Source organism: Hipposideros armiger, unplaced genomic scaffold (assembly GCF_001890085.2).
Source record: "Hipposideros armiger isolate ML-2016 unplaced genomic scaffold, ASM189008v1 scaffold_76, whole genome shotgun sequence".
Taxonomy (NCBI): domain Eukaryota; kingdom Metazoa; phylum Chordata; class Mammalia; order Chiroptera; family Hipposideridae; genus Hipposideros; species Hipposideros armiger.
Genome location: NW_017731426.1, coordinates 2,390,571 through 2,417,458, shown reverse-complemented (window position 1 = coordinate 2,417,458; position 26,888 = coordinate 2,390,571). Strand labels below are relative to the sequence as shown.

At 34.3% G+C, this 26,888-nt stretch overlaps 1 protein-coding gene across 4 annotated transcripts in view; it reads right to left on the bottom strand.

Moving 5' to 3' along the window:
• ATF7IP (activating transcription factor 7 interacting protein) overlaps positions 1 to 26,888 on the bottom strand; it is a 120,297-nt gene that overhangs the window by 62,506 nt on the left and 30,903 nt on the right. For 2 of the 4 annotated variants that reach the window (XM_019643285.1, XM_019643286.1), the window contains exons 2-3: positions 8,528 to 10,140; positions 1,084 to 1,164 (exon numbers count right to left, since the gene is read on the bottom strand). In XM_019643285.1, coding sequence (XP_019498830.1) covers positions 1,084 to 1,164; positions 8,528 to 10,133 — 1,687 coding nt within the window. In that variant the 5' untranslated portion in view covers positions 10,134 to 10,140. Of the gene's footprint in view, positions 1 to 1,083; positions 1,165 to 8,527; positions 10,141 to 16,170; positions 16,246 to 19,111; positions 19,124 to 26,888 lie in introns of those variants that run through there. The other 2 variants (XM_019643288.1, XM_019643287.1) reach the window with 2 other exon arrangements.

The window sequence follows — 26,888 nt, the reverse complement described above, 5'->3', positions numbered from 1 at the left end:
ATTAAGATGGAGAATAACCTAAAAATACAAATATGAGGAGAAATCACCTCATATTCATTCTGTTTAAATTTTATAATGCACATGAATCCTGACAAAATAGTTTTCCTTATCATGTCATAGATCTCTCAGTATTCATTCTCATGTCACAGATTTCTAACAACTGTGCATAGTTTTATTTAATTCTTCCTCCTCAGTAAATTTAGGAAAAATTCTTACTTAGTCATCAGTCTTAGGAAAATAATAATAGCTATACTTGATATATCTTAATGAATTTCAAACATATAAAAATAATAAAATTGTCATTATACAAGTAAATTTGGTAAAGAATAGACATCCAAAGATTTTCACTTAGAAAATTTCTATAACATAATGAGATCACAAGCAAACTTTATCTGGTTTCTTTTTCAATACATAAAAAGTGAAGAGACTAAAATCCCCATGCGTATTAAAGGCAAATGGCCTTATGTGACCATACCTATCCCTCTCCACTTCACCGTATATCCGTATCTGTGTGCCTTTTTAAAAATCCAGTTCTACTCAATGCTTCTCTTGTAATCATAACATACCTAGTCATATAGAGAGAGCAGTATGATGAAGAGACTTACAAAACCCAAGCGTCCTAACTTCTAGTCCAATGACCTTCCTATAAACCTAGTGACACTCAATCCTTTCATTTTTCCTTCCCATGAAGCTTAAGAGCCTTATGTAGACTGAGATAGACACTACCATTCACTTACGAGTATATCACCTCCAGACAAAATTGTTACAGTCCCATGATTCTAAACACAAATCTAAAACAATTTCTCTCACAACAGTCAGATAGTGCCTTACTAAATATTAACCTTAAATCCTTCTTACGGAACAATGAAAAGTATAAATAAACAAAAGAAAACCCTGAAGTTTATAAAATAATGCTTTCAAAGACCCTTTGGTTAGCCATCAGCAAAATGATTTAGGAGTAGCTTACATAGATTGCAAAATTTTACAATCATCTCATAGACAGAAAGTATATTCCGTGGCTTTAAAGGTAAAAACAATAAATTTGTATTTTTTAAACTGGTACACTTTTATGTACAGGCTTACTTTTCTCAGGAGGTCTTTCGTCTTCGTGTATTGCTTGCTCTTCTTCCTCAGGTTTGCTGTCCTTTTCATTACTTTCTACTTCTGTAACAAAAGGAGAAAAGGAAATCTTACTTCCATTAGAATTCATAACACCTCATTATAATTTACACTTTTGGTGTAACTATCCAGTTAATAATCTTTTATGAAATCAGAGTCTCAAAAATGTGCAATTTTGAGAATAAAAAGGAAGCATGAACTGGTAGAAATGAATGACCAAGTCCACTTTCAAATGTTCCTGCAAATTCATAATAAACTCTTAACATGGAAAAAAAATAGTACAGATTTTTAAAACAAAGAATCTTGGTAATTTACTGTCACCAACAGATTAATAAAATATGAAAACAATGACCATAAAACACTTAGACTCCTTATATTCAATTACTAAAACTAAAATAGTGGTTTTGACAATTTCAAAAAAATTACTAACTACTGGCAAACTACTGTCAAAACATGGGCTATTTTGAACAGACAGGTTGAATCATGTTATTTCAATGATATGAGACAGTTCATAAAAGAGGAATAGAAAAGGTATCCTAAAGATATTTACTGAAAAGTAATAGCTACTTTGATACCAGTCCCACCAACTGAGCTAGGTGCTTGACATATATGTATTACTTCATATCCTCAATATAATCCTACACTATAAATGTATTTTTGTGCTCATACAGATGAGGAAAGTAATGTTCAGAAAGGTTTTCACAAGAAGCACATAAAACAATGAAAGAGTACTGCCAAAAAATATTGCTAGAAATGGCTACACAATTGTATTGCTACAACAAATAAAATCCCAGAGGTACCAGAAATAGCCTTTGTCAATCAATCTATATCTCTTCAACTAACTTAGTCATTAAATGGGAGAGAAGAACAAATCACGAATATATTTGGGTTTCTATTTTTCCCCCTTATATCACTGCAACTGGCTCCTCCGTGCCTTCAATAAGGCATGCTATGTTTCATCATACCCTGCAAACAAAATTAAATAAGCAGTCATGAGGTATATAGCACTATATAAAGATTTTGATAAGGTATTTCTCCAAACACCAGGGCTTTAATCCCAACAGCCCTGATAGTAGGAAGTCAAGGTAAAAAAAACATAAGACCTTTTAGCTGAAAATAGAGGCCAGGATCACTGGTGAACCTATTAAGGCTCTTACAAATATGTTTTTCACACTAAGATAAAACAGTAAAGCGTGTAAAATGTGACTATAGTAAAATGAAACAAAAAAGCTAACAAAATACATAAAGATTACTAAAACTATTTTTAAACTTTAAAATAAATGAGTGTTGGAAAATTAACTTTCCATTTACCACCCTATGCTCATTAGAAATGTTTTAAGATCTCATCCCTCAACCTCAGTTACAATTAAATGAAAGTGTGTTTTGCTTCCTTGTAGACTGCAAACTCCTTACAAAGCATTTTTTTCTACTCGTATACAATCTAGTTTTCCAACTCTTCCTGATTTTAATACTAAAAATGATGACTCCTGAGTTTCCCTAGTCTCCGGAGTTTCTGGAGACACAGAGAAATTGGGTTGCTAGAAATGAAGGTTTAGTCTTTGTTGTCATACCATCCAAAGAACAAATTTTGGCTCCAATTAGGGTAACTGCAAACCAGATCATTAGAACACAGCACAGCCAGCCGGCCTGGTTTCATCTGCCTCTATGATGCATGTTAGCGCCCTCATCTAACAGATATGTCAAGCTTAGCTTGAGATGCCTTCACTGTACTCAAAAACCTCCTCCTATCACCCAATTTCCATTTTCCAGGTATCCTTAGAGGGTATGACTGGATTCTCAACGCTTAAATCAAAATACTCACTGGGATTTTACAATAGACACATAGAATTAAAATCCATGCTTGAGTTTTATTTGATTGAAAGAACCTGAGGCTCTATAGAAAGGGGTAAGGCCCTATATTTCTTTCATTTTTTTGTTCCCAAAGTCTCTAGAGAATCTGAGCGGACCTCCATAAACCCAGAATAATAATCAAAGGCCCTTGCACATACGCATTTTTACATACAGAGGGTGCCAAAAAAAGTATGCACATTTCAAGAAAAGAAAAACCTGTATTAAAATTGTAATACTCAATATATACCGATAACAAAAGATGAATACAAGTCATGTATTCTTGTAATAGACTAAACCTTTACATTTCTTTGGCCCCCCTAGTACAATTTCAAGCAGTTCCTGGGACTTCTGAAACTCATCCAAATGATTAGGTTCAGCCTGTCTTTTTTAAAAAAAATTTGTCTTCATTCACAGACAGTTTCTGTTATAATTCCTCTGGTATTGAGTATAGCATCATGACAAGTTGGCACATTTTAATATACAGTTCTATGTGTGATATTTTTTTCAATCAGACTAGACAGTAAGCTCACTAACAGCATGCGTCATCACATCTTGTAATTCTGGTAACCCTCAAAACTTTGGTAAACAGCCAAGACAAAGTAGATGTTTAATATCTGTCTGATGACCATTTTCTTAATAAAATTCCATTAAGTAAAGACGGAAAAAGTGTGTTGCAGAGGATAAGAAGACAGAATTTACATGAGGGAGTTAATTTCCCATTTTTAGAATTACAGTTTTAGAACTTTACTCCAAGAAAATATGGACAAAACTGTTGCCTTGGATGAGGGGTTGGCAAATATTTTTAATTTAATCAATGATAAACAATATGCAATATGTAAACAAAAGGGTCTGACTATGTTCCAATAAAACTTTATTGACAAAAACAGGGCCTACAGGCCATAGTTTGCCAATCCCCTGATTTAGATTATTGGCTTTATGAGATAATTGAAAAAAAAATTCCTATATATTAAAGACATTAGAAAAATGGGCAAAAACGATGAACAGGCAATTTATAGATAAGAAAATACACATGTGAAATAAACATAAAAAGAGTCTTAACCACACAAGACATATCAGAAAAATGTGGCACTAAGGTAATATGACTTTTCCAGAAATTTTTTGAAGTTTTACTTAACTAATACAAAGATACAAATAACATCTTCCATAGTAAATTTTTGTGCCCTTTTTAAGTAAAACTCAGGGCGAAAAAAGTTAGTTTATTGTCTCCAATTCTTTTTCTCCCATTCTATCTGAAACCCAATCTCAATTAGGTTTTCAATTCTACTGCCCCTGTCAAGGTCACAAATGATACCCAGGTTATTAAATATTTCTCTTTCATCTTACTTGAACAAATAGCAGCATTTAATACATAAATAGAGTTAACTACACCCTTCTGCTTGAAACATTCTCTTTACTGGACTTTTAAGACAATAAAATCTGTTTTTCTATCTGAAGAACTGCTCTTGATTGGTTTCCCTTGCTTGTTCTTTCTAATATTCCCACCTTCAAATACTGGAATGCCAATTTACACTCACTCTGAGGTGATCTCATCTTGTTACTCAACTTCAACTAATGTCTATATGCTATCTACTCCCAAATTTTCTAGACGGTCCAAGCCCCTGCCCTGAAATTCAGAGATATATCTAACTTGAGCAAAAATAGTCATTTCAAACTTATTTTTCTCCTATACTCATTCCCCTTTCCAAAATCTGCTTCATCTTTTATCTTCCTCAACTCTGAAAAGAAAAATCTGCAATTTCCACACCAGTGTAAGGAATAAGAGGTCCCACAAAGAAAAGCCAAATACATAAGAAACAATTGAATACAAATGGGTGGAAAAAATTATTTTTAGCTGAACATAATAATGGCAACAAATTATTAAATTTTAATTGACTTTTAAACCACGACAATTCTATTACTACTAACCTAGAGCAAAAATAGACAAAAACCTAGATTCTATTCCCATGCAACTATCCTTTTATTAGCATTTATGTTCATCTTATTTATCTTAAAGATCCAATGAACAGGGAAAAACGAATCAACCACAGATTTTTTTTAATCTGAAATAAAAACTGAATATAAAATGTGGTCTACTCTAAAATAGATTTTTCTCTTTAGTAACTTTAATAGCAATGTTTAAAAAACAAAAGGGCAAGTGGAGGAGAGCCCTCCCTCCTATTTCTCCATAAGAAATAGAATGAGAAGGGCCAAAAAGGAGAAAAAAAATGGAGAAAGCAGTGGCTCAGAAGCTAAGGAGGATCTCAAGAGGAAGCAACTGTTTAAGAGGTCATCCAAGTATGAGAGAATAAAGACAATAAAAAAAGATACCCCTGGAATTAACATGAACATCAATGTCACTTTACTGAGAATTAGGAGGGGGGCTGGTAAGGTGGAAATCAAAATTTAATTAAGCTAAAGACTAATAAATAGGAGAAGAAATGGTTCTAGCTTTGTTAACATAATTTGAAGAATGGCTCTAAAAGAGAGGAAGGGGGTGGAACAGTAGCTAGAGGAAAGTACATGGTATGGAGAGTACATAAAACTCATGTGTATGCCTCCTCTAGTGCTGTTTGACTTTCCCAGAGAGAAACCTTCATTTTCCTAGGCTTCTTAGACTATGATTTTAATCATTCAGTGAGTATCCGTCATTATATAGTAGTATTATGCAACCATGTGATAGTGTCTTCAGGCCTACTAAGGTATATCTGCAAAGTTTTTTATTTAGCTCTTTCTTCTACCTTTGTAAAATTAAAATTGCTTTTCTATATGCTTTCTGATATCTTTCTTTTTTTGTTGTTGCTGCTCAGACCTATTGTAACTGCTATATTCAAAACAAATTTGTTAAAGAAGTGCCTGAAGTAACAGATTTCCTATTAGTACCGCACATAAACGTTAATAGAGGGAAGAGCCAGAGTTCACTACTTCAATTTATAATTGTGTTCTAAAAACATTAAAAGTTAGTCAAGAATAAAGAATCTGATGAAAGCAACACCTCAGCAGGTGCACAGCAACAAATAATGACATGTAACAGATTCTGCTACCATATAAAAAGAACAGGGTATAGTTTAGGAACCGATGAAGAAACTATATGTCAACCCACAGTACACAAAATTTCCTTGGGGGAGAAACAAAAAATAAGTTTAGTAACTGGCTAAGAAATTAAATCAATCACTAAACTTATTCTGCTAATAGCATACAATCAGATAAAAGTCTAAAAATAAGTAACTAAAAATAAACCCACTGAATTTTCAAAGTATGCAATATGAATTACTTAATATTCATCTCTCTACATTTACAGCATGTGGGAGGGATGGTCTTCAATATCAAGATTCTGACATAAAAATAAAATGTACAAAATCATTAAATAATAAGCTGCAATTTACTATGACTTTCTTGTAGAGACTACCAGAAGGATTTTTTAAGGACTTGCCCCAATATTACTCTTTATGTAAATACTCAATGCATGAATGAGTGAAGTTCACTCTAAACACTATTATCTTTCCAAAATGTAAATTTCATGTCATTCTCCTCTGCTTGAAATCATTCAATGGCTCCACTGTGCTATCAGAATGACATGAAATGGTTAGCATTGTAACCAAAGTGCTCCATGATATACTTTTCCAATTATTCATTCACTCAACAAATATTTACTGAGCACTTAACTGTAATTCAGGCATCATTTGTCCTGCTGGTGGTGGCTCAGCACTGGGGTGACAGCAGTGAGGATGATAAGAAGAGACTGGCTGGATTCTAGATCTATTCTGAAGGTAAAGCCAACAGGATTTCCTGATGGACTGAATATGGGATATGAAGGAAAAAGTAAGAATGGCTCCAAGGTTTTTGGCCTGGGCAAGAAGTTGTCTGTCGTTAAGAGCTATTACCCTGGGCCGGTAGAGTGGCGTGTTGGTTAAGAGTTGGCTTGGAAGCACGAGCTCTGAGCAGCAGGGCTGCTGGTTCCGGTCCCATAGGGGTCAGTGATGCTGCACCCTCTACAGCTAAGATGGTGAACAACAGCTCGACCTGGAACTGGGCTGCCGAGAGTTGCTGGCGACAGCATAGGCTGCAGCCCCTGCTGCAGTGGGCTGTCATGAGCTACTGTGAGTGGCTTGCAGCCGGCATGAGCTTCCATTAACTACCGTGAGCGGCTGTCCAATGGCCAGTGACCGATCAGCCTCAGCCGGGAAGAGCGCAATGATCATAATACCAACATGGGCCAGTGAAGCGACATCCTCCACAGACGTCCTCCACAACTACACTGAAGAACAAAAGGACAGCAACTTGTCTGTTCTCCTTCCCCAATTCCCCAATGCTGTTTCCTCCCCCAATTCCCCAATAAAAATCTTAAAAAAAAAAAAAGAGCTATTACCCTATGCAATGCAAGGCAAGTGCTTTCCTGAACACATCTGATATTCCCATAAAGTTACCCTTCTCTAAACTCCCACAATACCAATTTAACATTATTACTGTAGTCACAGCCTTGTACTTAATGATCTGTGTTTTCATTCTTGTCTGCATCCTGAGGGCAAGTACTAAATTTTATCTTTAAATCCCCAGAACTAAGAAGAGCCTGGCCTGTGTCTCTCTATAGGTTTACTGAATGAATAAATGCTCTTTGGAAATGGAAGTCACCTTTTAATAATAAAAAACCTCTACCTCCAAAAGCCGATATGATACATTGCAGGGTAAAATCCTCTGTGTCTCCTAGGCCAGCCTCATTTCTATTTTCTTTGAGGAACTAGAAACCGGATAGTATGATTGATGCTAATAAGGTCACTCCTCTCAGAACTCGAAGGGCATGAGAAGCAATGAGAACATAAAGGTAAAAACTCATGCCCATCTAAAAGGAACTGAGATAGGAATGTTTGAGCTTGACCATGAAAGTGAAGTAGGATTTTTCTCATTCTCTTTTATTCTAGAGATTTAGGTTACACAGAAATCATTCAGAAAATGAGAGGATAGAGAGTAGGCTGGGTAAAATCATGATGACTTGAGGAAGTAAATGGATGATGTCTTCATCAAATACACAATCAGGCTTCAAGGTTTCTGGCTTCCAGCAATAATGGTGTCATTCCCCAAACAAATAATATTTAAAAAATCAGATGTCAATTGAAAAATTAATTGTAAAATGTGATTTGTAACACTGGAAGCAAATAGATTAGTAAGCTTTTATATTCTAAGTTATTTGGCTGCTAAGTGATAAGCAAGAACAGTTACTAGCACTTTGATCAATTATGTACTGACTTAAAATTGTTATATCATTTTGTTATGTTGGTCCATCTTCTTTCACTTCCTAGACTATAAGCCCCTTAATGGCAAGAGCCATATTTTCTTCTTACTTTATCTCCCTTCTTAGCACTTCACACAATGCTACTTAGAGTAGATACTTTGTAATTCTGAATTCTGTGCAATTAAGAATCTATGAATTAAGAGAACATTAGAGTCACCATCATCTCAACTTTCTTTATAATTAAAAGAAATTTAAAACTTTATGAGAATGTTTTATTAAACAGTTTGTTAAATCTAATAAAAAATTTTAAAGTTTAAATAACATGCTAACCTGGAGAGGGTGTCTCATTTTGTGATATAACTTCAGGCTCATCTTTTTCACCTGAAATATCCTCTTCATCAGAGAGGACCAAAAAGGCTTCTTTTGGCAAACTCTCACTGCTTTCTTGTTTAGACGGTGAACCAAAAGAACCTTCAATCTTCTCTTCCAAATCCGGATTTGTCTCATCAATTGGAAGGAGACAAGTTTTCGAGAAGCAAGTGAGTTCATCTTCAGCAGGTGCAAGCTTTTCCAAAATAGGAATAATTTCATCTGTCTCCATAGAATCTGTATTTTCTATGATATTCTCATTTTTGTCATCTTTTATAACATTTTCACTACTGGCTTCTGTAAGGACTTTAGGATTTTCATCTTCATTCTTTTCATTTTGGTCAATTTCCATACTGCTAGATATAGCCTCCTCTCCAAGAGCAGGTTCTGTGATAGCATCTTCCTCTACCTTCTTTTCATTTTCAGGAGGTAGATCTGAAGAAATAATTGTATCATCTGTTTCTAGAATTTCTTCATTAGCATCAATATTATTATCAGCTTTATTTTTCTCATCAGATGAGAAAACGGTGGTGTCATTGTCTAACTTTTCATCATCCCTATTTTTTTCAAGAAAATCATCACCTTTATTGCTAGTAGGCTCTGTATTGTCAGTTTCAGGAACTGGTTCACAAACTGGTACAGAACTTGGTTCAAAGGTGGGATCAAAGGCTGATTCAGAAGTTGGTTTATCAGAAATTGTTCCATCAGAGACTGAATCACCAGAGGCCAGATCACCAGAGGGCAAATCACCAGACGCGGGAACATCATCAGAGGCCAGTGTTCCAGAGGCCAGACCATCACATGCTGAATCATTAGAGACCTGATTGCTGGAGATCGGTTCACCGGAGACTGGTTCACCATCGACTGGTTTACTGGAGACCAGTTCATCAGACACTGGTTCACTGGACATTGTTTCACCAGAGACTGGCTCACCAGACACTGGCTCACCAGACACTGGCTCACTAGAGACCAGCTCACCAGAGACCAGCTCACCAGAAACCGGCTCACCAGAGGGGGGATCATTAGAGGAGGGATTACCAGAGGCAGGTTCATCAGAAGTGGAATCACCAGAGGTGGAATCACGAGAGGTTAATACTGCAGAGGCCACATCTCCAGAGGCCAAATCTCCAGAGGCCAGGTCTGCAGTAGCCAGGTCACCAGAGGCTGGATCACCAGAAGCGTGTTCAGCAGTCAGTTTAGAGGGTAGTTCAGGAATTATATTATTAGGAGACAAAGGTTCACACTTTAAATCATCATCTGGCTTGTTTTTTACATTAACATTTAAGGTACAAGGTGTTTCTTTCCATTCTGATTTACTTTTTTGAGGGTCAAAGCAAAGTTCTTCAATGCCATTCACTTCGTCCTTGTCATTAACATAATCCGTATTTTCCAAAGGGGAGGTTGGGTCCAAGTCTCCATTTTCATGGTTGCCATTTAACAGCTTGACATCAGTTTTCAACAGTTCTTCTTTGACCTTGTATACTGCTTCAAGCTGTTGCCGATCACTCACTCTCATTGTTTTTCGAGCCTTAAAGACTTTTTTCTGAGGTTCTTCTACACTATCCATTTTGAATCTTTAAAAAAAGAGAGAGAGAGAGATTTAATAATTGAAATAGAAGCCACTTAATTACAGACTTACTGAACATTGATCTTATAAATAACACTTCATGTAATTTTGAAGTAATGACATATACAAAACATGATAATCCTTGCTATATGTTAATTTTATATCTATTGGATTTATGTAATATAAAATTGGTAATAGGTACAGTCCACAGAAGATCAATTATTGAAAGTATTAGAAAAAAGTAACTAATTTCTAGTTTTCATTCTCAGTAAGCTAATGGATTCAGCAAGTTTGATAATATATAGCCATAAATAAGTAGATGGAAGTAAAAAAAACATAGAACATAGATGGAGAAAGAAAAATAAAATTACAAGAGAATAAAAATGGTCGGAGAATGGGAAAGAGGTATAGAGAAAAAAGGAGAGAAAATTAAGAAACACATAAGGAAAGATTATATTTATAACCAGCTCATTCTAAATTAACAGAGCTGTATATATATTAATAAGAGATTGCCATCAAGAAAGTGAAAAGACAACTCACATGATAAAGAAAAATATCTATATATTTGCATATCACATATTTACAAATAATATATCTGATGAGATAACTTTCATATAGAAAATATAAAATACTGTTACAAGTGAATAACAAAAAAAAATTTTTAAATGGGCAAAGGACTAAATAGATATTTCTCTAAAAGATATACAAATAGCCAATAAGCCAAGAGTCAATAAGCAATAAATATGAAAAGATGCTCAACATCATTAATCATCAGAGAAATGCAAATGAAAATCACAATGATAAAACACTGCACACATAGCAGGATGGCCATAATCAAAGAGAAAAACAAGTATTGGCAAGGTCATGGACAAATTGGAGCTCTCATACAATGATGGTGATAGGGTTGTAAAATGGTTCAGCTGCTTTGGAAAACAGTCTGGCAGTTACTCAATATGTTAAACATTACTGATTACTTTTCTATCTTTCCTTTTTTGTAAGGTATGTACATAAAGCTATAAATTTCCCCCTAAGTGCTGTTTTACCTGCATCTCACATTTGGATGTGTCATATTTTCATTATTGTTCTATTAAAATATTTTCTAGTTTCTACTGTAATTTCTTTCATCAGTGAGTTATTTAGAAGTAAGTTTCTTTAAAAAGTAACACATTATGACCACATGAAGCTTATTTAAAAAAAATACATGGTTGGTTTCATATTGAAAAATCAAGCAATGCAGGTTACAAGTGAGTCATGAAGCATTATGGCTTTATTTCAGGTCCAACCAAAGTGTCCACTTGATAAAAATATATTAAAGCCTTAAGCCTCAATCTCTCAGAAAGTGACCTTATATGGATATGGTCTTTGCAGAGATAATCAAATTAAAATAATGTCATTAGAATGGGCCCTAAACCAGTGTGAATGGCATTCTTATAAAAGGGGGGAAATTTGTAGAAAGACAAACACAGGAAGGATACCATGTGAAGATGTGAGTTAGGCTGCCACAAGCCATAGCTAGGAGAGAGGTCTGGGATAGATCCATCCTTAGCTCCTTCAGAGGAAGCATGGCCCTGCCAATACCTTGATTCCAAACTTCTAGCCTCGAGAGCTGTGAGACACTAAATTTCTGTTATTTAAGGGGAAAACAAGCAATGTGATTCACCACATAAACAGAATAGAGGGCGAAAAAAAGATCATCTGAATAGATACACAATATTCATTCATTTGACAAAATTCAACACTGACTCATGATTAAAATGTTCAGAAAACTTAAGAATATATGGGGCCGGCCGAGTGGCTCATTGGTTAAGAGTTGGCTGGGAGTGTGAGGTCTGAGCAGCAGGGCCCTGGTTCGGATCCCACATAAGAGCCAGTGACGCTCCGCCCTCTACAGCTAAGACGGTGAACAACAGCTTGATCTGGAGCTGGGCTGTCGTGAGTTGCCAGCGATGACGTAGGCTGCAGTGAGGCCGCAGTGAGCTGCCGTGACCTTCCATGAGTGGCTGGCAGCCTGCGTGAGCTGCCGTGAGTGGCTGTCCAGTGGCCAGCGACTAATCTGCCTCACCCGGGAAGAGCACAATGATAATACCAACATGGGCCAGTGAAGCAACATCCTCCACAACTAGATTGAAGAACAAAAGGACAGCAACTTGTCTGTTCACCTTCCCCGATTCTTCAACGCTGTTCCCTGCCCCAATTCCCCAATAAAATCTTTAAAAAAAAAAATTTATGGAAACAATTCAAATCTAATAAAAGCTATCTACCAAGAAAACTACAAATACCATACTTAATGGAGGAATAAGATCAGAACCAAGACAAGGATCTGCTCTACCACCATTCCTATGTTAACATCTGGCCAGTACAGTAAGGTAAGCAAAAGAGGGCAAGGATTGGTTCTGGAGAAAGATAATGTCACCAGTCTATAGTGCAATAAAACAAAAGTCCTTTAAGGACTTAGATGTCCAGGGAGCAAGAATATGCTTCCACATTAAATATTCATTTACCATCACAATTACCAGCAGAATGATGATAGGACACACTTGCTTTGGTTGGAGAAGGAAAAAAAACAGCCTCTGAGGTCTTATTACAGAACTTATCTGAGGTCACAGGTAGGTCTTAACGTTATAAACTGACTCGACGCTTATAGCCAAGCCATGTTGTTCTGTTGGACATAAAACCACCTCAGCATTCAAATTAGATAAGGTCACTGTGCAACACATAAAATACCAACCATCTCCCTCACTAAATGAGTGATGGCTATCCTTTATCAATTGCAGCTTTATTCTCACTGTAGTCTGTCCTAACTATATATAAGATTTATTGAGATACCCAAGCAAAGAACTGCCCCCACCTTCTGAGAGTACCCAAGCCGAGTGAGGCTCTACTTCCTCAAACCTCCCTCCCACCCCAAAATAACCCAAGCTATACTATATACTATGACTAAATCCTACAGTAGGTTTTTTTCTAACATCCTCTTCCTGATGTGCCTCACAGTTTGAGCATTCTCTCTCAATACAACAAATAATAAACCCAGCTTGTTCACTTACAGGTGTTCCATTGTTCCTTTGGCTGCAAGGCATGAAACAATGGTCTCGCCTGTTGTGAACCTACCACTTTGTCACAGCACTTCTAGGTTTTGGTATATTCTGCATTCATTCTCTCACACTAAGAAAATTATATTTCTTAGTCTTCCTGGCCTTTTAAATTAACTTATGGAACTGAGTAAAACTATTTAGAAAAATTATCTTGCAACTGAATAGAAACTTCCATGCAAAATTATCAGAGACAGTATTTTAAGGATTATGAATTGTAGTCTAAAATTTAAACTTCAATTTTTTTTCCATCCACTATCTATTCCAAACTCATGCTAACTGAAAATTTTTCTGCAAAGAAGACACATGCAAATTTTATAGTCACTTTTCCTTGCTGACCCCAAACACACAAAATATAATAATTAAATTTATAATATAAGGAATATGGTTACCCTTTAAATATTTTCAAATACTGAACTGTAATACTTTTGAACTTAGACTTCATAATATCCGCATTTCTCAACTATGGTATGAATAGCTGGCAGTTATTACCAGTTGCATTAAAAGCAAGCTTTCCTCTAAAAATAAAGTATATTTTCATAATTTTTAGTAACCCCATTAAGAACATGAATTCTGCAGACAGAAACATGGACTTGAACTCCAGCTCTCCCATGTAGTTAACTTAGGTGACATAGGGCAAGTTACCTAACATTTCAATTTTTAGTCTCAGCTACCTTAAAAAGGGAGTATCATCACCTGCCACAGAGGTTATCGTGATGATTAAATGAGATTCTATACATTAAGCACTTAGAATGTAGTAAGCACTCAATAAATGTTATTCTAATTGTCTGTGTATATTCAGGATGTTTTAGGCACAAACCAGATAATGTGAGGAAAATTTCTCTTAAATACTCTTATTTTGTACATGAATTAGAAAATCCAACATGCAAACATCACCACCAAGTAATATTTAATAAATTGCCACCACCAAACAACATTTAATAAAAATAAATATAATCTAAGCAAGCTGGTTTTATCAACAAAATTGCCATTCAATTCCAAAACAATAAATACTGTACAGGATTACAGAATAACTACCATCTATACCCACAAGGGAGCACACTACAGCCATTTACCAGATCTTTTATGGGTTCTAAGTATAATGAAAAACAGACAAAGCAATAAGGAAGTAGCATGAACAACCAGTTCAAACTAGTTCAGCCCTATCTGTGCAAACCAATCAGCAGTAGGTTTTTAAAAATCTATTTTGCATAGCAAAGTATATTTAAGAGACACACATTACAGATGGGTGTGTTACCTGCAAACAAGTATCCATTGCTGCATTACCGGAACAAAACATTTCCAAGGATCATTTTAAATATCATCATCTGTAACTGAGATGCCACTCAGAAAACGATTTCACAAAAGAAATACTACTTTTTTAGGTGGCAACACTAGAATCATGAAGTTCTCACATGACTATAATTCATTTTCCCAGGAAAAAGCATTCATATTTTACAGTAGAAAATGTCTGCCATATCTGGAAGTAAATGTGTAAAACGTGATGAACTACTTTCTCCTGAAAATACTTTTTCATGAAGAAGATAGTCAAAAAAATGTTTTTAAGTCCTTACTCTGTATATTTAGATTCAAGAACTCTGGGGAAATACCATCACTAATAAAATCTTTTTCTACAGCATTCACAAGGGTTTTACTTTTACCAAAGGAATTTATATTTAAATAACCAAGGAGGGTATGTTACCTGCAAATATGTTTCTATGGCTTGGAATTTTTTTTTTCAAATTTTGGGTAAATTATTTTTAAGGAAAGCCCAATGAGCCTCTTATTTAAAGGAAAACATTATTTTCTTCTCTGCTTCATCCCCCTCTGCACATTCCTTTGACTCTTCTTTTTAGCAAAGAGATCATAGCTATGAAACAACAAAGAGAAGTATTACCAAAAGCTGTAGTGTCTAAGCCTACAATCTGCCTGCTCAAAAAGGCTCAGAATTTAAGTGGCTGTTCAAGAGCTGCTCACAAACTCAGCCAATCAGTAGCCAGCATTCTGATTCCTGCCCAGCAACAGGAGACAGACAATAAGGTCACAGAAACATAGTTAAAACCTGGATCTGCAATACTTCAGTGAGGTTCTTTTTCTTTGTCTAATATAAATCATCTAGAACATAACTGCATAAAATCCTAAATCCACATACAATAAAATATACAACATAAATAAAAATTACCCCTTTTATGCTAGTTTAATTTATCCTCCTTTAAATATCCATGAATGTTTCCATTAACATAAATCCATTTCCTACCTGGGGAATGAGTGAAACATGGACAACACATAACAAGAACATACTTTTCTACACAATGGGTTAGAATCTGCAAAATTCAAATGTAAATTTATTTTTAAAAATCCAGTTATCAATATTTATAAAACACTTATAACTAAAAATCCAGCAAAATCTTAAATTCAAATAACAAATTCTTTTCATATCCACCTATCACTATTTTTATAGATTTTCCAATTCCAAAATTAATATTATTCTGAATGCAAAGGTTTACTGTGGATTGCATTATAAAGTGTTTTGTTGTCTACTACACTGAACTGACTTAGTTTGATTCACTTAATGAAATTAAAATGTCTGATTCTTGACAAACTACATTGTATTGTAAGTACAATCATTACATCCTTTTCTCCTTAACTACCTTTCACAGCAGGTAACAAAAAGGTTGTGTGAGCTCTCTCCCCTTTGGAAACAATAAAGGAAATGTGGGGATTACACAGTAAATAAATATGTAAATTAAAGGGCAATTTTTCTTATTTAAATCATTCTACATTGTTTTAAAAGTAAAATTGTAAAATAAAAATAGCCAATCTGTCAAAATATATTTTTTCTCAAATTCACTACCTATCAAATTTTCTTAGTAGACAAGTTTTTAAAATAAACCTCATTTTTTTTCTCCTTCAGTTACAGATGAACCTTGTAATTTTTCAAAACATACCCAAGAAGGAGCTTGCTGCAGCCATACTCTTAGTTTATACATAATCTCACCATAGGCAAAATAAATCACCAGCTGCTTCAATGCTTCAGTTCTGTGAGAGAGCGGAAATTCACTGTCTGATTGGCTCAAAGCCGTCGTTGCCTAAAACCAATCAGACATCAGCAGCAGAACCTTGCCCAGCAACAAGGGAAGCAGATGAGGGCAACTGCATTACCAAGAATCCAAAAGATGTGAAAATATACATGAACAATGAAACTGAAACATATTTGTAACATACCCCCAGAGTCTTTCAACAACAACTCTACTATAAGGTTTTTTTCTGACTAAATAAACAAGAGTCTGTACTACTGCTTTCTAAGAACAGCCTTAAACTAACACAACAATGAAGTACCAGGATTGTTGGGTCAAAACGCACACACATATAAACATTTATTAACTCAAAGTTATGGATACCTGGTGAAGTATATTTTAAAACAAAACTTAGCAAAAACTTACAAAATGTTAAGCAAAGTCATTTAAAGTGGACCTGGCACCTATTTTTGATACAAGCACTCCAATTACATTTATATTGCTAACTGACATTAGTATAACACTATTTTGAATAATAGCATGCAGAAAATAATTTTAATTCAAATTTAAGTTTTCATTAAATGGCTTAAATAAATATTAATCAATAGGTCTAATAATGGCTTACTCATAAACAATCACTTCATGCTGATGATTCCTAGCCTCTAGAAATGCAAACAGATGCTTAAATTTTCAGTTGAGAACTTTGTGATTTTATTTTGCACTCCTAAATTTTGAGAATTTTGCAATAGTCCTGAAAACAAAATCATAAAGAATAATCAGTGTGTTGTATAATCAATGATAATAATCTACTCTTACTGTCCACTGAGACTAGTGAACCTGATAATACAATGGTTCATTCACTTTGATACTTACCTGCTAAAATTTAGTGAACAGACTTTCAAAATTTTTTACTTAAACACTGGATATCTTATCTTTGTTAATAATTCTTTTTCTAAAACTTTAGTCTAAAAACATGATCACTAATTGCACTACTTCTGTTAAAAATCCCATATTTTCATGCTTTCTGGAAGTTCTCTCTCTCAGTCACTCACAAAGTACTGACAATATTTTCTTGAGGACCCAGAGCACCTATAGTTTACAATTCAATTCAATTCTACTATGCAATGGTTCTCTCAGTTGCATAATAACACTGTCAAGAGCCATTCTATCAGGGCCAGCCCAGTGGCACAGTTGATTAAGAGTGCTGAACAACAGGGTCGCCAGTTCGATTCCCACATGGGCTAGTGAGCTGCGCCCGAGATGAGCTGCTTGGGGGGTTGGGGAGTAAATAGGGAGTGGCTGCTAAAGGGTACAGGATTTCTTTATGAGGCAATAAAAATGTTCTAAAATTAAGTGTAGTGATGGTTGCACAACTCTGAATATTTTTAAAAACCACTCAGTGAGATATACACTTTAAATAGGTGAAGTGTATGGTATATGAATTATATCTCAATGTCTGTTATTTAAAAAAAAAAAAGGAATAGCAGAAGTACAGTTAAATATTATGCTCTTCATTTGTTTTTTAACCCAACCTCCCTTTACTAGGTCACACCTTTAATATGGACAAAACAACTATCCCAAGAAAACTGACTGTTGGTTCATACTTGAGAAAGTTTACATTTCTAGGCCAACAAGTATATCTGTAATTATACTGGTAATGAAAGGCTACATATGTAAAATTAACAGCAGCCTTGTTTTATATGTGCTTATCTTAGATAAGCCACTCTTTTACTCTGTCCTAAATGGGACATAATTCTATAGCATGATTATCTCGCAGGGTGGTAACAATGGACATGAGATACTCGTAAAAGAACAAAATATTTTTATTAACAAAAAGACAGAACTGAGCATGGTGTGGATGAACACTCCATGTACATATATTAATAAAGTTTTCTACAAATAGAAAATGCAATTAACTAACTTTTACCAGAAGGACTAGACAGTCAGTCTTAAGTGAAACAGAAGCATTCTCTTCTATTATAAACCGGCACTATAAACAAGGGCCTTATATGTAATTAATGTTGAAAATTTGTTTTAAAATGAGGTAAACTCACTGAACTTTCTGGAGTTACACAAGGCTTAGTCACATTTTATCAATATTGCTTTTATTCATATGATATGTCTCGCCACCATCTACTCTATTTGTCAGTATTTGTATCTTTTTAAAAATAATTATCATAAATGGACTTTAATACCTCTATTTGTGTATTGTTTAATCAAACACTTTGGCACATCTCATCATGTATCTGGTATAATATTAATACATTTTAAGTGTCCAAAGCTTTGTTGACAGAAAACATATCAAAATATATTGATATCATTATGATGTGCTTCAGAGGACATTTAACAAAAGAACAAAAAATAACATAAATATTCTGGTATAATATTAATGAACCTCATATTGTCTGGCACATAGTATACAGTTAGTAAATACAGACTAAAAGAATGATGCACTGTATACATATAATTAACATTAAAATAAGTCTTAAATAAGAAAACTAAATTATTCTTTTAGGAAGCAAAGGTAGTAATCTAGAATATTTTTGACAGAACTGTAAACTCTCATGCTGGCATGTTCACATAAAGTAAGTTTAGACACAGAGGACAACCTGTCTTTGGGGATTCAGGATGCTTATTAACTAACAAAAAGTAACAATATATGCCCACTTATATATACATAATGCTGCCTCTGACAGAGTGTAATACAGAACACCATTAAAATTAACCAAATATGACACAAGAGGCATTTTTTAAGCCTTAAAACTTTATAGTTTGATTTCATATTTCAAAAAATAAAACCATTTTTGAAAGAAATCTATTTTTGCTTATTACTACACAATGATGAAAATCTTCCTTAAAATAATAAACATACCCCAAAGGGAGCCCCCTGCAGCCATCTTATCAGTTCTCTCACAGCAACAGAAACTGAAATACAATTTGTATAGTCACTGTGGTTGGCTAAAGAAAGCAAGCTCTTGTAACCAATCAGAATGCTAGAAATTAGGCAACCATAGAGAAAAAATTTTAAATCTGCCTGGCAACAGCCTAAAAATAGAAACAATATACTAGTATGAATCCCGGAATAGATTTGATTATAACAGCAAAGCTCCCAGCAAAAACACTTTATTTTCTTGGGGAAAAAGATGTGCTTTGCATTTCATCATCTAAAATATTAACTTGGCACCTTTTCTTACTAAGTGGCAATTAAAGAAAAATGAATGCTAAGCTAAATAAATAGGCCACTTTCAAGTTACATGACATTATCCGTATTACTTTATTTATATATGTATATGTGTGTGTATATGTACATGAATATTTAAGTGTTTTTCTTTTTTTCAGGAGAATGAAGAGGCACTTTGATCACAGTTCTAGTGTCTCTAATCTCTAAAATCTGAACAGCACAGCAATTTTTACTAGCACTTTTTCCCTGCAATTATTTGGGAATCTGAGTTGTGTGTAAGAGACTGTTTGCTGTGTATTAAAAATACAAATATTAAATAATTTATCACAGCAGATCTCTAAATAGGGTGAGGATTGTGCCTTGTATGTTAACATACACTTGTTCCAACATACAGTCGTGTCTTTTATACAGTAGGCCTTTGATAATTATTTTCTCAAATTAAAATAATTCCTGTCAGTGAGGAAAACAAGTTATTGTTTATGTCAAGTAAAAGTTGAACCAAACATATAGAAATATAATTTGTACAATGCTATTTTAGATTTTTCAATTCTGTCTAAAGTAGGGTAATGTTAAAGTTGACAACAACTGACATGTCTTATTCTGTTACTTAGATAAGGGAATGTACTTCATCATTCTGACTTTGCAACCTAATAATGCTTAATATACATATTTCCTTGTAGATTTCAAATTTACTCAAGTGGATTTTAGTTCCTAAAGATGGAAAACAATGTACAGTCTAATGTAATAATGACTAAGATTATGGGCCAGTAAGAAATGATCAAATCATGAACAAAAAAAAACAAAAAAAAAGGGAAAAAATAAACTTTTAATTTCAAGAATTTAAATTATACCTGCTAAACTAAAAGGATGGTTAGATAGTCAAGTCATGCTAAAACAAATGCTGTTTATCAAAGTACACATTATATGCATTTCTTACATCAAACTCCATCAATGTGTTATAATAAAATGGTAAACTGATTTTAAAATGTTTTCTTTCGCCACTATCTGTATTCCAAAATGCAAAAAGGAGTTCACATATTCAATACTAGAGAAGTTTAAAATTTTAATTATTAAAATTATATGTAAAGGACTTACTTTAATCATGAATAAAGCTTAGAAACAATGCCTTTAAAACATGTAAGAACACAGACAGTTTTAAGTAACAAAAAGAGCTCCAGTGAAGGATGGAGAAAAATCAAATAAGCAATCCACTGAGTAGCAATCCTTTTAATCTCAACATTTAAGGATACCTAGATTTTAAAGTTAATTTTAACCAAAGATTTAAAAACATACTGTTATTTTCAAATACTGGTCTGGATGAAAAGTAATTTATTGTCTTATTTATTTTTCTTAATGTTGTATTTATATGTTACCTGGAAATCCAGAATCTAACTACAATTGTAGTCACATCTTTAAGATAACTTAAGTCTTACATGTACATAGATCCTGTTTACAAATCTATAATCGGAACAAATAAACCATAATCCTTATCACAAAGTAAAGCAATATGCATTAACCTATGAGTTACAATTAGTGGGGAAAAATCTAACAAATGGGTCAGATTTTATAACAATGCGCTATAAGTGGGAAAAATTATTTTCTAATCTCAGGTATGTAAGTCAAGTATCGCTTTAAACATAAATTTGAACACTTCCTTTTTTGTTTTTTCATTTAAAGTAATTATAATCCTTCTTAATTTTTACTTACATTGCCCAGTTTTATTTCAAGAGAACAGAAAAAGCACGATACCTGCAGAACAATATTTATAAAGTAGTCATATATCTTACCACATACCAATTTGAACTTTGGTGGACTGAATAATCAATAATGTGTGTTACAGCAAACGAAATGCCTTGGAGAACTTTAGATAGTTCCAGAAAGTTCACCCTCCATCTCTCCATTCTCTCCCGCCTCTCTTAGCCCTCTTCCTAAGAACCCACAGGAGTTTAAAATGTCAGCTGAGAGTCAGATGTTCTATGGCCATAACCTATGTGTAAGAAGTCTAATTTTAATAACAAATATAACTAAACTAAAGGAAATACCCTAATCTTTCATATCCAGAAGGAAACTCAAATTCCTCTTTGTAGCTATTACTTTCCTACTATTTTTCTCTTCTGTAGCAAAGCAATATTGCTGGTATGTTATCCCTCCTTGTAGATCTAATAAAAATTACATTTACCACAACTTTTTGAGCTAATCCTATTTATCAATCTGTATCTTTCTTCAATTAGAATTTAAGAAAAAATTATGCTTTTGATAACAAGATGTCTCCTGGGCATACAACTCAAAATAGACCAGCACTTCCCCAGGGAGCAAAAGAAGAAAAATTACATTCCCATTCTAAAATTCTCCTGGCAAACAATGCATAAGAATATAATCTGGGCTGGCCGAGTGGCTTATTTGTTAAGAGTTGGCTTGGGAGAACAAGTTCTGAGCAGCAGGGCTGCTAGTTCGGATCCCACATGGGCCAGTGACGCTGTGCCCTCTACAGCTAAGATGGTGAACAATAGCTCAACCTGGAGCTGGGCTGTTGTGAGTCGCCGGCAATGGCGTAGGCTGCAGTGGGACTAACCGGCAGCTGGCATGTGCTTTTGTGAGTTGTCATTAGCTACTGCGAGCGGCCATCCAATGGCCGGCGACCGATCTTCCTGACCCGGGAAGAGCGCAATGATAATACCAAAATGGGCCAGTGAAGTGACATCCTCCATAACTAGACTGAAGAACAAAAGGACAGCAACTTGTCTGTTCCCCTTCCCTGATTTCCCAATGCTGTTCCCTCCCCCAATTCCCCAATAAAATCTTTAAAAGAAAAAAAGGATATAATCTACTTGTTTTTGGCAAATGTTCCTAAGAAGCCTAGTTTCACAGGTTGGGTTGACAGAAGCTATTATCAAAAGTTTATGATATATTTTAAGAAAATACAGAGCTTCTTTTTTTCAAAACTAACAATTATCACTTTGTTTGATCTTTTAGAACCTAAAAAAATTTGCAGAGATTTGACAAAAAAACACTATACTTTGGAAACTCTCTTGACCACTGTCTTCCTGACCATCATACCAAATAAGGTCAAGTTCTCTATCCATTCTATAAACATATTGACTGATAACCACAAATACACTGAGATCTCATGCTCTTCTGCTCTCGTCTAAACCTCTTCATATTAATTGTGCTTGTTACTGAACTCAGTTGTACATTTTTACCATAAATTACAGAATACAATTAAATTTTGTGTAAACTGGTGAAATATGAGTGCAAAAAAGAGCTGCTAGATATGCACCAGGAAAAGAGACTGCTGCAGAAATAACACAGATTGGGGGGTTTGGTTTAGGCAAATTATTTAACATCTTTAGGTCTAAAGTTTCCATCTGGAATAAACAGAAATTAAATGAGAAGACCTGAAAGGATCCTTGGAGTTCTGATTCTTAAATGAAATTTTAATAAATTCCACTCTAAAATACACTGCTCTACTGAGGAATAGTGAAGATAAGTTGGTGTATTCATGTATTCAATACACAAATATTCCATGTAGGTTATAATTATAGGAAAATTTTCAGTACATTCCAAAGACACAATGTGATTAAAAGTACAATGTATATAGCCTAATATTAAAGTGTTATGGCATGTAGGCTTTAATATAAATATAGAAGAGAAATATAAATAGTAATACAATGCATGGATATCTTCCTACATGAATGACCATGAAAATTAGCAGTTCTCTATTTTCTACTAACTGCCATCTCTCCAATATAGACTGTTTAATCCTATAATAAAAAACATGCTTTCAAATGTGTAATTGCAAACAAGGCCTCTACAGAGCCCTTATCTTCCTGATAGCATTAGTACTCCCAATTTTTGTAAGCCAGATTTCTGAAAAGCGTGCCTAAAGAATCATTCAAATTCAAATGGAAGGGGGGAAAAAAGAGTATGCCTTTCTTTCCAATCTCAATTTCAATTGCACTTCTGCTCATAACTCTATTTATAATTCAGTTATATCCACAAGACTTCACATGTAGTTGCTAAGCAACAGCAACATGCTGAGTTCAGGGCTATTGAAAATCTGGCTCTCTGCCACATGAAAATATTTAACTGAGCCTAGAGCCTCCAGAATTTTAAAAAAGAAAGGTGGGGGGAGAGGCGAGGAAAAACATCCTAAAGAAATACAATGCTAAACACAATAAGTCACCAAGCTCTTTGCAAGGAAGGGTTCACAAATTCAGATGAAGGACCTTATTTCAATATTTACAAATATTTATTATATTCCTCTTCTAAATCTTTCTTTTTAATGTTGAAATAATGACTCTGAAGCTATTCTACTGGAAAACAGAAGACATATGATTAACCACATCACTGTTAATGGCATAACAATTGATTCAATAACTCTATTGTTCAAAGAATATCCCTAAGAGAGACCAGGAGAGCAGTCCGTGTAGGAAATGGCTTTCTATGTTGGATCTTTAAGGCCAGGAGACAAAAAACTATACATTTTCTTCAAATTCCTTTATCCTTATAAGCCTGGTTAACTATTCATTTTCTACTCCAAATGGAAGTTTTTCCATTTTCAGCACCTTTTAATACTTAAAAACTTAAGCATTTTTCAGAAATTTATTAATCCAAAATAGTTACAAAAATTAACTGTCATTTTTCATCAGAAACAGAGAAGGCATTGAATACGGTTCAACGTTCATTCACTGATAAAAATAAAAATTAACATAAAGATTGCTCCTTAAACTGATAACAACTACTTCAAACCAATAGGAAAATTTCAGATTTAGTAGTAAAACACCATAAGCATTTCCATTACAGGCAAAAACAAAAAGTGTGATACTATATTCAATAATGTTCTAGAAATCCTGATCAAAGCAGCAAGAGCTCAAACAGTCAGAAAATATAATGAAGAAAATATTTAATTCAGAATAGCAAGAAAAAGGTATCTAGAAACATTAACATATATGAAAAAATTCAGAAGTATGAAAATATGTAAACTATTAGAGCTATGTTGGATGTAATACTAAATATAGAAAAAATATCAATTTCAAAGACATATCAAATAACCACAAATTTTGAGAAACAGTTGAAAAATAAAAAAGCACAGTGATATGGGATTAGTATCCAGAATAAAAAAGAACATCTATTAGTGAATAAAAAGGACAAACAATTCAAAAGAAAAATAAACAAAAAAATGTAAACATGTGTTTCATAAAACAGCAAACATAAGATGTTCTACCTCACTAATAATCAGGGAAAGAGAAAATACATTTTTATGTATCAGATTTGCAACTATTTAAGGCTAGCAATAAGGTACAGAAATGAGTAGTCTCATACACTGTTGGTAGAAGACTTCATTGTCATAACCTTTTTTAAGGGAAAATAGGCAGGAACTGTGCATCACTTTGACACACCAAAGACACTTTGAGATATGTATCTTAACATAAAATGTTTAAAAAGATATAAAGTATCAGGAAAACTATTGCTGCACTGTAATAGAAAAAAACCAAACAAGCAAATTTAACATCCATTACTAATCGTTTTTTTAAAAATAGTGGAGCATCCACACTAAAAAATAAAAGACACTAAGAAATTAAGAATTTAAGTGTACAACAAAGCTGCTGTAGAACTCATAGTACTTAGAGTACGAACACTGGAGCCAGACACACCATTTTGAATACTGGATCTACCATTTCCAAATTAAGTTACCTGTCCCAGATATTTATGCTCTTCTTCTTTCAGTATCCTCATCTATGAAACTGAGACTATAATGTCTGTCCTCATGAGAATGTTATGGGGATTAAATGAGAAAATAAATAGAAAGTACTTAAATATGTAAGCAGCCAATAAATGTTTCTGGTTTTTATGCCATTGTGTTTCAAAACAAAATAACTTCTATTTTTAAACATTTATATAAACAGTCAAATGACAGTTTAAAGTCTGGAAGGATAAATGCCAAATTAAATGCAATTCACTAGGGGTGATGAAAAGAGGATATAAATATAGACTTTCACTTAGACTTGACATGCTAGTTTCAATTTTCACAATGAAAATACATTCATGTAGTAATTTATATCTTAACAATTAAGTTCCTTCAAATTTCTCCTATCTCTTCCATGCTAATGTTAAGCCAGGGCAGTAGTGACATTTATGACTGTGGATAGGGTAGTGACCCACATAATAGTGACACTAAGCTCCAGAAGCGACAGAGAAGGGCTCCCATCCAAAAGACAAATTCACAGCATATCCAATGAGAAGCAAGTACTACTTGTCCACCCCTCACAATCACTTGAGTCAGTATCCCACTGAAGTAAAACAGGAAATCTCAAATACAAAAATGAGGACGATCAAGAATAAAAAAAATAATAATTAAAAAAAAATAGGTAACAAACCCACCAGCAAAAATCTTGTTAATTAATAGCAGAATGGAAAGATGACATTTTAAAATAGTATATTAAGTATCCACAAAGTATATGGGATATTATTTCACTAACAAGCAGCAAGCAAATGTAAAAGGAAATCAATCTGAAATCTTAAAAATTCAAAATATGAGCTTCATGTACACTGCTGAAGTGACTAAAGTTAATCAAGACTAGATGTCCTCTCAAAATAGTATACAGAGGAAAAACAGAAAAGCTAAGGGACATGGGTATGTCCCGCAGAAGCAACAACTTTCATTTTAGAGGAGTTTTAGAAAACAAAGAACTGAGAAAAAAAATGAGAAGGAAAAACAAAATCACAGAGTTAATACATACATACATATATATATAGTATACATGCACAAAGGGTGCCAAAGAAAAAGTACACACATTTGAAGAAAGGAAAACACTATATTAAAATTCTAATACATACCGATAACAAAAGAGGAATACAAGTCATGTGTATACATTTTGTTGGCACTCCCCCCCCAACACACACACACACACTTTCCACAGAAAAGACCCACTAATTAGCAAAACAGACTAAATTAAAATAAGCAAAAAAAAAATCATTAACATCGAGACATACTGTGTTAAGATTTCAGAAAACCAGGACAGCCGAGAGGCACGTTGTTTAGGAGTTGGCTTGGGATGCCAGCTCCGAGCGGTAGGGCCCCGGTTCGGATCCCACATGCGGGCCAGTGACACTGCGCCCTCTACAACTAAGATGGTGAACAACAGCTCGACCTGGAGCTGGGCTGCCGTGAGTCACCAGCAACGGCATAGGCTGCAGTGAGGCTGGCCAGCAGCGGGCGTGCGCTTTCGTAAGCGGCCGTCCAATGGCCGGCGCGCGACTGCCTTGCCTGGGAAGAGCACAATAATACCAACAGTGAAGCGACGTCCTCCACAACTAGACTGAAGAACCAAAGGACAGCAACTTGTCTGTTCCCCTTCCCTGATTCCCCAATGCTGTTCCCTCCCCCAATTCCCCAATAAAATTAAAAAAAAAAAAGATTTCAGAAAACCAATATGAAGAAATGCTAATAACATAATAACAAAGAGAG